Source organism: Madurella fahalii, assembly GCF_045866475.1.
Source record: "Madurella fahalii IFM 68171 DNA, scaffold_1, whole genome shotgun sequence".
In the NCBI taxonomy this organism is placed as follows: domain Eukaryota; kingdom Fungi; phylum Ascomycota; class Sordariomycetes; order Sordariales; genus Madurella; species Madurella fahalii.
This window is the reverse complement of record NW_027263971.1, coordinates 2,320,895-2,336,035: the sequence shown is the minus strand read 5'-3', so window position 1 is coordinate 2,336,035 and position 15,141 is coordinate 2,320,895. Positions and strand designations below refer to the sequence as shown.

General features: G+C 56.2%; 4 protein-coding genes across 4 annotated transcripts; 2 read left to right on the top strand and 2 right to left on the bottom strand.

Annotated features, from left to right (window-relative positions):
* Window positions 1-1,116: 1,116 nt before the first annotated feature.
* On the bottom strand, window positions 1,117-3,039 carry MFIFM68171_00714 (TEA domain-containing protein; the record flags this gene model as incomplete). Its single annotated transcript, XM_071056136.1, has 1 exon — window positions 1,117-3,039. The coding sequence occupies one exon, from the start codon at window positions 3,037-3,039 to the stop codon at window positions 1,117-1,119; it is 1,923 nt and encodes a 640-aa protein (XP_070912237.1).
* Window positions 3,040-7,015: 3,976 nt separating this feature from the next.
* On the top strand, window positions 7,016-8,995 carry RTG2 (retrograde regulation protein 2; the record flags this gene model as incomplete). Its single annotated transcript, XM_071056135.1, has 3 exons — window positions 7,016-7,122; window positions 7,215-8,762; window positions 8,815-8,995. The coding sequence occupies 3 exons, from the start codon at window positions 7,016-7,018 to the stop codon at window positions 8,993-8,995; spliced, it is 1,836 nt and encodes a 611-aa protein (XP_070912236.1).
* A 271-nt stretch (window positions 8,996-9,266) lies between these two features.
* Window positions 9,267-11,183, bottom strand: MFIFM68171_00712 (uncharacterized protein; the record flags this gene model as incomplete). The annotated part of the gene is made up of 5 exons (XM_071056134.1): window positions 9,267-9,412; window positions 9,472-9,675; window positions 9,728-10,393; window positions 10,530-10,548; window positions 10,608-11,183. The coding sequence occupies 5 exons, from the start codon at window positions 11,181-11,183 to the stop codon at window positions 9,267-9,269; spliced, it is 1,611 nt and encodes a 536-aa protein (XP_070912235.1).
* Window positions 11,184-13,309: 2,126 nt separating this feature from the next.
* MFIFM68171_00711 (Beta-cyclopiazonate dehydrogenase) lies at window positions 13,310-14,815 on the top strand (the record flags this gene model as incomplete). The annotated part of the gene is made up of 3 exons (XM_071056133.1): window positions 13,310-13,510; window positions 13,570-14,087; window positions 14,173-14,815. The coding sequence occupies 3 exons, from the start codon at window positions 13,310-13,312 to the stop codon at window positions 14,813-14,815; spliced, it is 1,362 nt and encodes a 453-aa protein (XP_070912234.1).
* Window positions 14,816-15,141: the final 326 nt, after the last annotated feature.

Sequence of the window (15,141 nt, the reverse complement as noted above, 5' to 3'; positions counted from 1 at the left end):
GGTGAGATTGCCGGGATCCCATAGGCAAGCCGCAACAACCCCCCCTTCCCCCCCAAAATACCCCCACAAACCCCCCCCCCCCCCCCCCCCCAAACACTTGTACATATGTATTCATGTTGTCCCTGAATTCATTTCCCCACGAAAAATGAGGTAATGTGAAGCATCAAATAGGGCGTCTCCCATAAGCGAGCACTGGCATTGCATGTTTTCCTGCAGAACTTCCTTGCTTCGCTCTCCACTTCCCGGCGCGGCCAAGTGCCGAGATCGCTCTCAAAACTTCACATGCAGGACCTAAACATCTCCACCTATTGGTTCTCTTGATTCAACTCTATAACTAAGGCGGGTGGGTTAACTAAGGTAAGTAAGTAGCTAGGTAGCCGAAGTGGTAATACGTATGTACGTCAAAGTCCATCCATCCATCCATACTAATGCATCGCCGCATCAACATTCATCATCGTCATACATGACGGTCGTTTTGTCTTCAGGCCCAACTCCAGTCTATCCGGAGCCAAAAAGCGAATGAATCTGTCCGCTGCCTCGAACTGAGGCGCGAGATGGTTGAATGTACCCCCATATAAAAGGGGGGTAACGTGAGTAAGAAAAGAAATCCAGTCGTTTCGTTCCATCGTCATATCAGTCATAAACTTTTTTCATCATATGCCCATCCGTGATGAGGTCAACGAATGGGAAAATGGGAAAAGAGAAGAAAAAGAAGAAATAAACGAGAGGTGGGACGACAAAGGAAATGGAAATCCGCCAAAAGCTCGCAACTCTCCTGCCAACCGCCCACATAAAAGTGGGTATAAGAAATAGTAGTCATAGAAAACCAGCAAATACCCACCGAGATATGAACAAGCTCCAAACTTTGATATATGTTCAATCCTCCAGCGGGGTATTTCCTTCCACATCCATCATGAGACAAAGTTTCGTACCACCGGCCAGACTCCCTAACGGTTGGCCGTACACGTAGACATCGTGAACATCATAAGAGCATGATGCCGTCCAGAAAGAAGGGAATGATATCCCAAAACAGCAAGGGAATAAAACGTATACAAAGGATAACAATAAAACCCGGAGAAACATCCAGGCAGCGAAGGAAAGGCGAGGCCGGTGTTGTTACAAGGGAGACTCGGACCGGCGACTTGCGTCCCGCTGCCGGAGCTCCTTGAGGCGTTGATCGATGTAGGCCAGGCGACCAGCGAGGTTGTGGCGCGATGGGGGCGCTGTCGACTCGGTTGCAAACTGCTGGATCGTCGCAAAAGGCCGACCGAGCACGCCTAAATCGACGCTGCCGCCTTGCATGCGGTGAACCCGGTGGGGGAAGCTGAAGCTGGAGTTGGTGCCCGTGAAGGGGGAGCCGAGCCGGGGTGGTGGCGGCGGTAGACCCGTCGTGTCGAGTTGCGCCCCAACGTTTGGCATGCTGGTAGACGATGTCAGCGCGGGCACCGGTGGGATTTTCGGAATAAATAGGTCGTCGTTGCGGTTCGGTGCGGTGGGGCTGGTTCCCTTGGCTGAGGCAGTGTCGGCTGCTGGGCCGGCGCTGAAGCTCGGGTCAAGCCATAGGTCGGATCCTATGCTCGGCCGCTTGCGGGGGACACCGGATTGAGTGTGACGCCGCTTCTGTGTTCCCGACCTACTAAGACGGACGGGTGATTGTAGGGTCCGGCGCGGCCCAACGGTATGCGATTGTCTGCGCGGTATCGACCCGTTGAGGCCAAGGGCGGCAGCGAGCGAGCCTGATGAACTTGGGCCATAACTGCTTGCGCTGAAAGGAGACCCTAACCTGCGCCGCTCCGAAAAAGACGGTTCGCCCTCAAAGGTGCCGAGGCTCTGGGCCGTGAGAAGGGGCGAGTGGCTTGGCTCTGCGGGTTCCGGCCCTGACGCTGCGAGCTGGGCCAACGGACCGTTGGGTTGCATGCTCTCCGATGTGCTCAAGGCAAGAGACATGGACATATCCTGGGTTGCGAAAGGCGCGGGGGAGCGAGCTGGTGTCGAGCGCCTGTTCCAGTGGCGGGCCGCGGCTTGCGTGAAAGGGGTGGTGGTTCGAGAGATGAATCGGTGGTTGTTGCCCGGCGTGCTAGCCTTCAACCGGCACAGCTCTCGCAGATGCGCACGAGTAGCCGCGCAGGTGTGTGGCCATTGGATGAATGTGCCCGAGCCTCCTGCCGTCGGAGTGGCGCTCCCACTCTTTCTACCTCCAACAGGATTGGCTGCTATGCCTAGAGCCTTGGAGCCCTTCCAGCTCCTCTTCGCCTCGCGCGCAACCCGGAGGCAGACGCCGTGAGGCGGAATGCAGCTCTTGCCCATGCGGAACGGCGTGACCTTGGGGTCCTGGAGATACAGCACAAAAGTCGACCACAAATGGTCGCTCATAGCTTTCGTCCACGGTGCCTTTCTCGCTTTCCCCTTGGGAATTTCTGCGCGGTGGGACGTTACATCCTCGTCTGGGACGGCAAGGAACTTCTCCCTTGGCTCGTCTGCAAAGGTCTCACAATGGTCGTCATCCGACGCAAGAGAGAAACGGCTGAACAGAGACGCGCTAGTTTGCGTCGACCTCGACGTTGAAGGCCTACTGGATTCGTAGTCAGGCTCTGGCGTGGACTCGACACTGCTAACGGTAGAGCTGATGGTCCAATTGGGATACTGGCTTGGTGGCAGAGACGGCACGAGATCGGGCGCCGGGGTCTTTGGGGGAGAAAATATCCTCGGGCGAGGTTGGAGCAAGTGCGCATCCCCCTCATCTTGACGGGGAAGCTCGGGAAAGGCCTCAAGTCTGCCCATAGTGAAGTCGTTCTGAGCGGTCTCGGGCTCCTCAATGCTAGGTATCGGCACGTCGGCGGCGGCGACGGAGGCTAGAAATTGTTGTGTCGGTGCAGATAGTTGGGAGACGACGCGTCTTCTAAGCTTCAAGCGCGGTCTTGGAGGAGAAGGGACCCGGGCGTCGTCAATCTGGGGAAAGGGCTCCGGCGTCCTGGGTGCCTCATGGCCGGAATACCTAAAACCCCGGGGAAGGGTCGCAGGGCCGGAATGTTGATCCATTTGGTCTTGGATGTGGAATGTTGGGGCGTCATCAAAGAAACCGTGAAGTGGCGAGCAAGGGATACGGCGATTTGATATGAAGCCAAATGCGCAGCAACAATAACCCTCACCCTCTCCAAGCCTCAAGCGCAGCACTGAATGGATTGCGACAAGTCACTCTGCGACTGTGCGGCCAGTGCTGCCAGACAGCTGGTGTTGACACTTGACAGGTCAGGCGGACCCTGCCTATCAGAAAACGGTCCCGCGCCAGTCCAACGCGGAAAGTTAGCCTCAAGCTGTCACGGTGCGTCGATGCACTTTTGAGCGCGTCTTAGTTAAATCGGATGGCTGGTTAGACACGAGCTGACGTCTGGGCAAATGCAACGGCTGCAGCCGCGAACCCTGTTCCTTGATGTCGGAGCTCAATCGAATGTAGCTAGTCGAGAGCGTGCGCCAGAAATAAGGAGATTGTCGTTGGAGGCGTGGGAGGGAAAAACAAAGAAAAAAAAAGAGGAAAGAAAAAAAAAAGAAAAAGGTTATATCGGTCGTCTAAGGCGGTTAGAAAACCGAAGTGGTCGTGAGCGCAGCGCTGTTCTGTTATCGTCTGTGCTATTCGTCGTGATATCGTGAAGCACCTTGGGAGAGCCTGCGCCGAGCGCGACCGGCCGTCAATTGGGTCGCAAAGGAGTGACTGCGCAGAGGAAAGGGGGAAAGGGGAAGGTTGAATCTACGAGGATGGGGTGCTTTGGAGATATGTAACGATGCTGGGCTGGTTCCGAGAGAGAGAGAGAGAGCGGGCGAGGGTCTGGGGGAGTGGGCGGCACAGCGAAGCTGGATGCGGGTTAGACTGCCCAGAAGAGCGGCCTGGCCTCCCAGATTCAAATGCCCCCACCGCAAGCAACCACGAGCCAGGTGCAGAGCGGCCAGTGAGCGACAGCCACAGAACCAGGTGTGCTCGATTCGAGTGGATACAGCAACAGGGGACCTTGAACGGAAACCTTGTTGAGGGTCAGGGTCCCTGTTCTCCAAGTCGACAACTGCAGTGGAGCAACTGGGAGTTCGCTGCCGCGGCTGGGCAGGCGCGGGCGCTGGCGGGGAACGTAGCAGCCGAGTGTCGCTGATGGGCTGCAAGCTGTCGTGGGCTCGCTGATTCGTGAATTCGTGGACCGATTGCAACAAAGAGAGCAGCAACTGGGAAGCCTCACCGGCCTCCGGCCGCCCAGTCGGACAGGGCAGGTTGTGGGCTGGCAGCAACGCGTCGAAAATCGCGACTGACTTGGGCTCGGGTTGGTCCGTTGGAGGCAATGGCGCGTCCCAAGGGAACTCTAGTTGCGCCAGTTGAAAGAGACGAGGAGGGTCCCCCTTGGTGGCTCTGGCCTGTGAGCTGTGGCCAGAGAAGGCCACAACGGTGCTTAATGCGGGTTACAGGGAGCCACTTGACACTACGCAGGAAGCGCGCAACCAGGGCGGGCTGGGAAGCCGCCTTACTGGCGAAGGCAAGGTGTCAGGGCCCCCGAGAAGTTCCAGGAACACACTGGGGCCGGTCGGTGGCTTGGGTGCGCGCAGTGCGGGCGTGTGGAGTCGACAGCAGCGATGGTAGCGGGGGACCGGTGGAGCACCGAGACAGGAGATTCGCGATTTGCGATTCGCAATTCGTGAATCCTTCGCTCTACTGGGTCGAAGAAGAGGAAGCTCGGACAGTGTGCTGGGATCGAATGGCTGCAGCTTGTCAAGATCGAGGCGGAAAAAATTCGAGAGGCTGGTAAATGTTCGTGACACGCAAGGAGACCTGCAGGCTGCAAGCGAGTGGAGGGAAGCCCGACCTGGGTTGGACCCCTCCATATACACACATGATATGTACATACATGAACCCCTACATGGTGGACCGGTGAAGCCACTGCAGAATTCAGCCAGATTGATCTGTATGTTTCTGGCAAAAATATCTACGGGCTCGCCCGCGGCATCGACTGCATCGCATTAGACCGGAAAGGAGATTGGAGTGACAGGAGCGAGCGTTCATGCCGGGCAAGGCCGAGGTCGCGATGTGAGGGGTTCCAGGATGGGACAGGGGTCGGGAGGCGTGTTTTTTCGCGTTTCGCTGACGCGCTAAGCACGCGAGTTTAAGTGGTTCCTGACCAGTTAAAACGCCCCCCCTCAAAACCTATCATCACATTGTCGCCGAAACGGTTGGCTTGGCGTCGTAGACAATGTGATGCGCTCTGAAGGTTTGTGTGACCGGTTTGACGGCCTAGTCCAAGCTACCGCTTCGCGATTCTGCACTGACCGAGTTGAAACAATGTGCTACAAACGGAGTCTGTTCGCGACCGGAATCTGGAAAACCAGGTCAGATACGCTTTGGTCTGTGCACTTTGACAAGGGACTCTGAAGTGCAGACGACGTGGCCGGGACACAGCTTTGGCGTCGCATTTCTGGCAAAGCTAGCATCAAGAGTACCTTGGGTATAATTTCTACGTACAGCGGTACAACACACCGCTCCTAACCCGTCCTGTCGATCCACACCGACGGTGAAGACCCTGGGTTTGGAAAGGATTTTGAACAGCTACCTTTTTCGGGTGTGCCAATGTCGTCTTCGGGTTTGTCTCGGCCAGCGCGACAGGAATGGCAACGCGGAGGCCTTGCAAGCCCACGATGTCTCGGCTGGACGACGTATCGTCTTGAAAGAATGTGCTCCAGTACTCGATCAAACATGCGTTTCCATGTGGCCCGCCTGTTGCACCAAACCCTTGGACAGAATACTCCGTATGCAGAGCTGGGAGAACACATTGGTCCCCCTTTAAGCCCCAGATTCTGTAGTCGGATTGGACACTACTTACACCAACGCCTGACGTGACGTCTTCGGAAATGCGAGAGTCGTGGCTGCCCCGGCCTGAGGGCACACAATGTACTGTCTACCTGCCTCTCTTCATTGCCTGAAGACATTGATGTGCCCATCCCGTCACCTTGGATTTTCCAAGCCAGATCAGCCCTGAATCATCTCGTTTCCCTGAATGGTTACGTCCTTACCCGTGCCAGCCCCTACGTTAGAGCCCAATGGTCTCGTAGCCGCTGGCTCGGCTCTGGCATTATGTTACCGTGTAAGTCTCACCATGCTTTCTAAGATGCCAGCTCACCTCCGGAAACCCATCGAGAACCCTTCGCGCGATATTCGTCAGGCAGGGAGTTTCAAGAAGCCATTCATTGGTCGTTACTAGGGTTTATATGGTTGGTGCCCCGTCCAGGAGACTCCAGCAACTCCTCCCTCCTTGTCTATCTACACGAGGTTTGTGTGGGGGTTGCAGAAGGGAAACACAACTTCCCCACATCTACGGCCCCGTATCCAAACCCACGACTTCCTCGGCCGGTGGGAATGCCGTTGCGATGAACATAAGCCATCAAACCGATATTCGTCAGTCTTCGAAAGGTCCGAGGCGTCCCGGTCGCAAAGATCGCAGCATGGTCGGCAGTTCCGGTCCTACTTAGGCTCGCGATGGCGATAGACACCCAACGGGTCTCGAGAAGCTGGGCATCGTGAGGCAGCGACGGACTTAAAACGGGACAAAGCAATTGGTTCGCGATTACGTATATGAGGGGTGAATACTTGTGTGAGTGGTTCTCTTCCGACGCTTTTGCTTGTTAGATAGTACACTAACGGGCTTACAGCAGCCTGCCAAGTGCAGAAGATAGGCGGAAATCGGGAATTTGCGCGGGTGCTTTCGGCTGCCCACTTGGGATCGCACACGTTTCTTAATGACCTGCAGCTACTAATCAGACTGTCCGAAAGATCCGAAAGTCGTCACAAGCTGGAGAGTGCTTTTGATTTTGATTTTTTGTGCTCTCGCCCCTGTTTGCAGGGTTGGGCAGCCGCGATTTGCCCTCACCCGCCAGCCCCTCTCCACCTTGCAAATTCAGCATATACAACCGCCGACGAGCACACCGTGCCTGCGTCGATATAGCTCCCGTTGCCCGCTCAATTTTTCTCATCTCCCGGCTAATCAAAATGGTTGACGCGGTCAAAATCGTCACGCTCGAAAATTTAGGGCAAAAGATGCCACGCTGGGACCCCGACAGTCCCAACCAGCTCCATGCTCTGGTTGACATGGGCAGGTAAGCCAGAAAGACTCATGTCGCCGTGGCCATGGGTCATGTCCTCTGCTGCCTTGTGCAGGGCAAGCCCACTGGTCTGACGCGCCTCCAAGCAATGGCATCCGCTTCTCTATCACGGACCTGTCCCCGCCCGGGGCTCGGTTACTGAAATGCATCTACCGCGAGCGGGCCGCCATCTCGTTGTTTGACGCGTTAAGCGGGCCGTCATCGCCCGCACCCACAAGCCGGCCACTACTCTTCCCCGATGAAACCATCAGGCTGGTCTCACAGACTCTGGCTCGCTTCAGAGCCATTGCTATTGACGACTACGGCGTTCCCCCCGGACAAGTGACCGTGTTTGCCACAGAAGCAATGCGCCGCGCCCAGAACACCGCGGCGATGATAGATGCAATACGGGCCGCGTCCCCCGGTTTGCTCGTCTACATCCTTACGCCGCAAGTCGAAACGCTATTCGGGGCAGTAGGAGCCCGTTCGGGCTTCGTTGATGTGAAGGGCTTGTTTCTTGACCTCGGCGGCGGTAGTGTGCAGATGACATATCTGGACACATACGCTGCCAAGGCCGGTACTCCTGAGGACACGCCTGGCTATGAGGCTGTTGCGGCGCTCGCGGGGCAGAGCCTGCCCTTTGGTGCGGCCCGTCTGATAAAGATCCTTGAAGATCCCGATGCCGACATTCGAGCTACCGAGATATCGCAGCTCCGGGGCGGCCTGGGCGAGGCATTCCAGACCTTGTGCGCTAGGTTCCCGACGCTCAAATCGGCCGCTGACGAAGCCCAGAAGAATAAGAAACCCAGTCGCGACGGAGGCGTCTCTGGAATCGACGTCTACCTCTACGGAGGAGGGTTCAGGGGCTACGGAAGCATGCTCATGCATAACCACCCGATCCAGCCATATCCGATCCCGTCAATCGCATCCTTTACCGTTTCGAGCAAGCTATTTGGCAAAACCAGGGACATGCTCAAAGTCAACAAATCATTCGACGCCAAGATTTTTGGAATGTCGAAGCGGCGTCGTGCCCAGTTTCCAGCGATAGTCGCGGTAGTTGAGGCGCTCATTGCTGCCGTCCCTCCTATCCGATCTGTTACCTTCTGTGCTGGGGGAAATCGTGAAGGTTCCCTGATGATGAGGTTGCCGCCAGAGATTCGGGAAAGCAATCCCTTGGTCTCTTGGACACCGCGCAGAGAAGGTTTTGCTTCGTTACCAGACAAGCAGCCGGCAAGTTTCCAAGACGTACTTGATACGTTGATATCAGCTTTTCCAACCGATCTTGACCTAGCCACGACGACGACAATCTTCGGCTTACGACTTGGCAGTCTCTACGCTAGTCAAATCTGGACCCGTTTGGGGGAGGACGCCGATTCCAATGCAGCTGCTGCTTTGCACCACGCCATTGATTGTCCCGATCAACCCGGGCTGACGCATCTCGCCCGCTCGGTGTTGGGCGTTACACTCTGCGCACGATGGGGCGCGAATCTAGCGCCCATTGACCGTCAGCTGCACCAAAATCTCCGAGCACTGATGGATGCTGTGGACCCGGACGCCGTGTTTTGGGCCGACTTCACGGGGGCGGTGACGGCAGCTATGGCAACGGTTATAAGAAGATGGCCGAGGACGCAGCGCACCCTCAAAGACAGTGTCAAGTATGTTGCTGTATCGACACCTTACCATCAGGATACTGAGTTGAAGCAACAGGTTCCGGTCAACCGTCGAGCACGGCAAGAAACTCAAGGTCCTATTGGAGGTCACGATTGCCAAAGAAGCGGCGAGGGGGGTTGATCTGGACAATTTGCGCGATCTCTTCCATAAGCTGGAGAAGCAAAAACATGACACGAAAAGGGTCACTGTCACTGTCGTTGTTGGTCTCCTCACCTGAGAAAGAAACGGCACAACATTCGACCTTGTGTTGCTTCAGTCGCTGGAGACCAACAACGGCCCTTACTAACGTGGCCGGCTATTTTGACAAACCCACCCATCCTACCCGCCATCGTTCGCCACATGCCGTTCAGACATCCCGGCGATTTGGCAGCACATTGGTGATACAAACGAAATATCATCAATCATAGCCGTACCCGAGTCGATCGCTCCCAGATTCAACCCACAGTCCGCCACCGGATCCGGAAAACCCATATGGGCAACCCTTTTCTTTACCCAGTAAACGCCGGAACGCGCTCGCCCAGTGGTTCTTGCTCTCGTGCTGTGCGGTCCGTCGCCAAGAACTCGGACTCCTTCTTGACGATATACGCTTTGAAAAGCTCATCCGTGGGCGAGACCTGCCCCAACACTTGGTCATCTAGCCAGAGGGTCAGTACTGGATTCATTTACATGCCGTGGAAGTCTTGAATATATTACAGAATTCAGGGAGACTCTGCCACGCGTTTTGAAACGCGGCTTGCAGGTCGTCCGAAAAGGCCTGGGCGCCGGCGGCTCTGAAGTGCTTGAGCGTGGTCCTCTTGTGGAAGAGCCCGAAGTGCCCGGCGTAGATGACGACGATGGCATTCAACAACTGCTTAGTTGTCTCACGGAAGCTGTGTCTCTTTTCATTCATCCCAATCACTATTTATAGGTTAGTGGTCGACATCTCGGTGTACGGGGTTGGCTAACTAACTCGGCATTGGGGCAGCGTTCGTTTGTTGTTGTTCCAGGAGCCATCTCAACGAGTGGCGGTAGATGAAGATCATCTGCCATAACACAAGCCATTTGGTGATTAGAGGGACGCCAGTCGAGTCCTTCTTGGCGATGTGCTTCTGTATGTCTGCGAGCACGTTCCGTTCGAGTTCCGATATTCTTTCGGCGGCAAACAAACGCAGGGAGTCCTGGATCGATGCAAACCGCAAGTCAAGCGGAACCGGTTGGGATGCAAGCTCCTGGCGAACAAAAAATTGCTTGCAGTTCCAGACCTTCCACATACTCCTCATCGTGAAAAGGTTCAATAACAACGTCTTTGGCATTTGCGGATGTTGTCCCTGCTGAGCGACCAACCCATGCAGAAGCTTGTCCATATGAGCTTCAAATTCAGTTTTGTTCCCGTCCAGGATATCCTGCTCGATCCAGGCACAGATTTCGTCCTCCAGACTCCGCAGCGTGTCCGGCATGACACCCCATCGGATGACACCTTGGTCTCTCTGGTTCGGCAGGGCGAAGGGTTGAACCGTTACTTCTAAACAGGGGCTGCCGATGTTCTCGGATAGAGAAATGCGAAGGACTCGACGGTTCTCAACGAATTGTCCGCGGCTTGGCAGTAATACGTCCGGATCGTTCCAGTTCCAGCGCGCTTCATGAGGGAGTCAGCCCGTACAGTTTGGGACGCCTTGGTCGGGGAAACACACCATAGACTCCCCCGGTAATTTCATCCAACGGTTTTCGGGTGCATGCCAACTCCGGGCATGGTCTTTTACGGCACGGCTCACAGACCGGGGAAGCATCGCACTAGACGTATCCGTCAGCTCGCGGTTAAACGGAAATGCAGGACTCCGGAGACTACCTACCCCGGATTTATTCATTCTGCACCAAGAACAAGCCTTGAGATCCCGGACTCGGCTCGTCTCGTCTGGGTTCTTGACCATCCGAGTTTTTTTGTTGCAACCCTGAGGCATCTCGAAAGTACTCTGGCTGCTGGCTGGCCGAGGAAAACTGCGCCGAGCCTCGGTAGACTGTGAGACGTCGAGCTGTATGGCGCCGTCTCGGGGGGGCTGAGGACCCGAGACTCGTGGCCACACATGGGGCAATGGGGGTTCATGGGGTTGGGCATCTACCATGGAGACATCATCCCCAGGGTTTGGAGCCGTGGTGGTGAAACTTCCCGGGCCGAGAACCGACGGACTGGCGGCAGGCTTGTCTTCCGGCGAAACACTCGACGGAGTGGTTACATCCGTTCCTTTGCCGCCTGTATGCAGGTCCCACAGCTCGAAATCAAAGAATTGGGAACCGTCATCATCGGGGTGTGCGGAAGTCCTGGTGGTATCCTCGACCCCGAGCAGGTCGCTGCGGGGTGTTGCAGGGTACCTGTCGTACTGGCGCCAAAAAGGGGCGCTCCCCATGTAGAGGGTTAGGCGGTCTGGCATGTGTGACATGGTTGGTCCGCGCCAATATCTCTGGCTAAGGGCCAAGTGGGCTCGATGGACAGATAAGACAGCAAAGCAACACGAGCCGAGTCGAAACAGCACAAGTCAAGGCAGCCCGGATGGCCAATGGGTCCGGTAGACTGTGGGACACAATGATGCTATGGCACTTGAGGGAAAGGGGAGGGTTTGGGCAGCCAGATGAGGCTTCCTCGTGTCGAGTTTTCTGTGAGCCCCCGGCAGCCTCTAGGAGCCGCATTCACCCACTTCGCGCTCCTGGAGGCAGACCAAGCATCCCATACGGTTGCCCAAAACCGCTGTGGCAGGGGTTACTGATTGGTCAATTGGGCTCTGATCGAACCAATCGCACACCCCGGGGTTACCGACGAGCAAAGTCGCTACACTAAAGGGAGTCAATTGCGGCGCACTAACAAGGGACGGGACATACGCCGATGCGCACAAAGCATTCATGTTTTTCGTCGACGCTACGCTCAATTCAATGGGCCGCTCTCTTCCCCATGGGGAACCAAATGCTGCAAGCGCAGAGCCGCGCCGTGCTCTATTTCGGTTCGGGCCAGCACTTGTACAGTACTTGTGTTTATGAACAACTGCCCATTCCGGTGTGGACTGGATTATTCGCAAAAACTTGTGCGGGTCGCCGAGACAGTGGCTTCTCGTTCCCTAAGTTCAGGATATGGAGGGACATGTCACAGGCGCTGTCTGGCTTCCATGCGTCGCTCTCTGACGATTTATCTTTCCACGTCCCAGCTATCTCAGAAACAAAGTGCCTTGGGCGGAATTGGGAAACCGGCCAAAGTTTGGGATTGCCAAATCGCTCAGCTCAGCTCCCGTCCCATTTACATTTACGCAGGACGACTTTTCTTGTCCGTCTTGTCCGGCCCCACTTTTCTTATACTTTGTACCGAACGCTTGCTGGGAGCACGAGGTTGTGCGACCTCCCTTCCCCCTCCCCCCTTGCTCACCCACCCACCTTATTCCAGTCACACCTAGGGTTCGGGGACACCTCTTCGCACGTTGGGCTCCATTTCCTTGAATTCATCCAGCCCAACGCCGTACCTGACCCGGGCGTTGGTTACGAGGAGGTGTAGGCGGTCTTGACGGCTTTCAGTGATGGTTGGCCAGAACGTAGGTGAGCGTGCAGGTAAGTGAGATACATAGGTCAAACCATCAAGCAGGCATCGTGTTGAGCCTACAAAGCAGGGGAGCACGAGGGCAAGGGCGAGATGTTGGGTCGAGAAAAGCACTCCATTGCGCCCGCGCAATAGCGCGCGTGTCTTACAGGCCAAGCTGACTTGACTGCGCAGCCGGCGACACATGCCCAGCCTTACCCCGCCAAGAGAAAGGCGAATCAACGGAAGGGCACGGTAAAGGTACTGTACCTTTTAACCTACCAACGACACGCCTGCAGACCTTGGAAGTATACCATTTCGCAATACCAAGTTTGCGCAATCCCGCAGCCCTGCCACATTAGTCACAACATCCTCTGGCAAATGATAACAGCTACCTTAAACGAAGGGAGGGAAAAAAAAAGAAAGAAAAAGAAAGAAAAAGAAAGAAAAGCTATCAAACGTATATCCGGATGATGTTGGCTGGGAAAATACCCTTTCTCCTCGTTCTTGCCAGTGTTTAAATGTGCCATCAGAGTAGGGGTGGGAGTTCTCACTTCTCCTTCCATGCACATTTCCTAGGCGGATCAAAGGGTCGCGGGACGCGCGGCCCTATTCGACGCCGTACAAACCAAATGGGCTATTCAATTGCGTCTTGGTGATTCCCACAGATATACCAGTAGTACTTACCCGCCTGTCCATATGAATCCCCTACTGCAATCTCGGTTCAGCACAGGTTGTAAGGTTAAGGTAGCAGCTATGCTGCTCTGACCGGGTGTTGGCGGTCGACGACCAACGAAGGACGCAGATTTATTATATCCGTCGGCAATTGCTTGTAACTATATGCGGCTCCACGCCCGCATTCTCACCAACCAAGAGCTGGAAGGTCACGACAGAGGGAAGGCGGGAGGTGGAGTAAGCCTGCATGCCATCTGGCCTTTTAAGGCCTCTGATGTCCCTCTCTTGAGTCTTTGATCGACACCACACATGCATCCCAGCAAGATGGGGCCCTCGATGCGTGTCTTTGTGAGCCTTGGCTGTCTCGCAGCCGCGGGAACAGCCGCCCCGGAGTGCCGTGGCGACGGCCAGACCATCTCGCGGGATGTTGTCGTTGTCGGCGGAGGCGCATCGGGTGCTCATGCCGCAGTGTGGCTGCGCGACAACGGCCACAGTGTTGTTGTCGTCGAGAAGGCCGGCCAGCTCGTGAGTCGCCACGCTGCTTCTTTGCTCTCGCTGCTGCTGTTGCTTATCCCTATTCTCAGGGCGGCCACACAGCCTTCTACAATGACCCGGCTACGGGCAAGGCGATCAATGTCGGGGTGCAGACCTGGGTAGAGTACAAGAATGCTTTCGAGTTCCCGGAGCGTATGAATGTGTCAGCGAGCGGGTCGATGCAGTTCACCCCGAACGAGAACAGGTATATCGACTATAAGACAGGCAAACCCGTCCCCAGCTACACCGCACCTGCAGAAGCCGACGTGTATCCTGCGCTGCAGAGGTATCTTGACGTCCTCGAGAAGTACGAAGACATGGTGTTGCCGGGCTTCTTCAACTTTCCCGACCCGGAGAACATCCCCGAGGACCTGCTCATGCCGTTTTCCGAATTCGTCGACAAGTACGACCTTGCGGCTGCGGTCCCCCGGATCTGGGATTCCACCGCCCAAGGTCTCGGCGACACCATGAACGTGCCTACCCTGTGGGTTATCCAAGCTTGCGGCATCCCCATGACACGCGCCCTGCTAGGCATGGGCGCTGCCGCCGTCTCGGCCTCGGGCCGCCTGTATGACTTTGTTCGAGAGCGTTGCCGACTTCTTGGGCAGCGATGTCCAGTATTCGAGCACCGTGGTCTCTGCAACCCGGCATAGCGACACCAAGAAGGGCGTCTCGCTGAAGGTGAGCGGCACTAACGGCGAGGTGACGTGCATTGAGGCCAAGCGCCTCCTCGTCGCCGTCGAGCCTACCCCCGAGAACATGACGCCATTCCAACTCGACGAGGACGAAAGGGACGTCCTAGGCAGGTTCAAGTACCCCACCGTCTACGCCGGCATCCTCCGCCACCCATCGCTGCAAGCCCTCCACGCCTACACGCACAGGTTGCCGGTGCCCGAGTACTACAATCACACCGCCTTCCCCGCCGCCCCGCAGGTCGGCCGCATCGACTACATCGGGGAAACGGAAGACCTGTTCGAGTTCACGGCCGTCGGCACCGAGGACGGTAGCGCGGAGAGCATGAAGGCGCTCATCGCCCAGTCCATCAACGCCATGATCGAGGCCGGCACGCTCCCGGCGTCCAACGGGAGCGTCAGCTTCTCCATCTTCGCCGACCACGGCCACATGCACGCCCACGTCTCGGCCGACGACCTCCGCGCGGGCTTCATGCAGAAGCTCAACGCCCTGCAGGGCCTCCGTAACACGTGGTACACGGGCGCGGCCTTCTCGGCCGGGTACTCGACCGTCTTGTGGGAGTACAACAAGGTGCTGCTGCCTAAGATGGTCGAGGGGCTGTAAGCGTGGCGGGGGAATTTGAGAGTTCTGGAGGTAACACCCTCGTTGGGTTCGTAGATTGGAAAATACTCTACGATACCAAAAATTAGATGATGATGGCGCACATGAGAAGAAAAGGGTGTGGGAGGAGCCGCACTATTGGGGGTTGAGGAGGAAAGGTGGTTGTATCCAGGGGAACCTGGAAAGGTCCGCGCTGCGGCCACCTACGGGCAATCATGAATCGCAATGTATTATGCAATTGCGAGGTCACCGGCACTCTAAGCCTCGCCTGTCAATTGCATTTTTCTGTCCCTTTTCCTCCGCAAGGGGCGTGTAGCGTTCAAGTATAG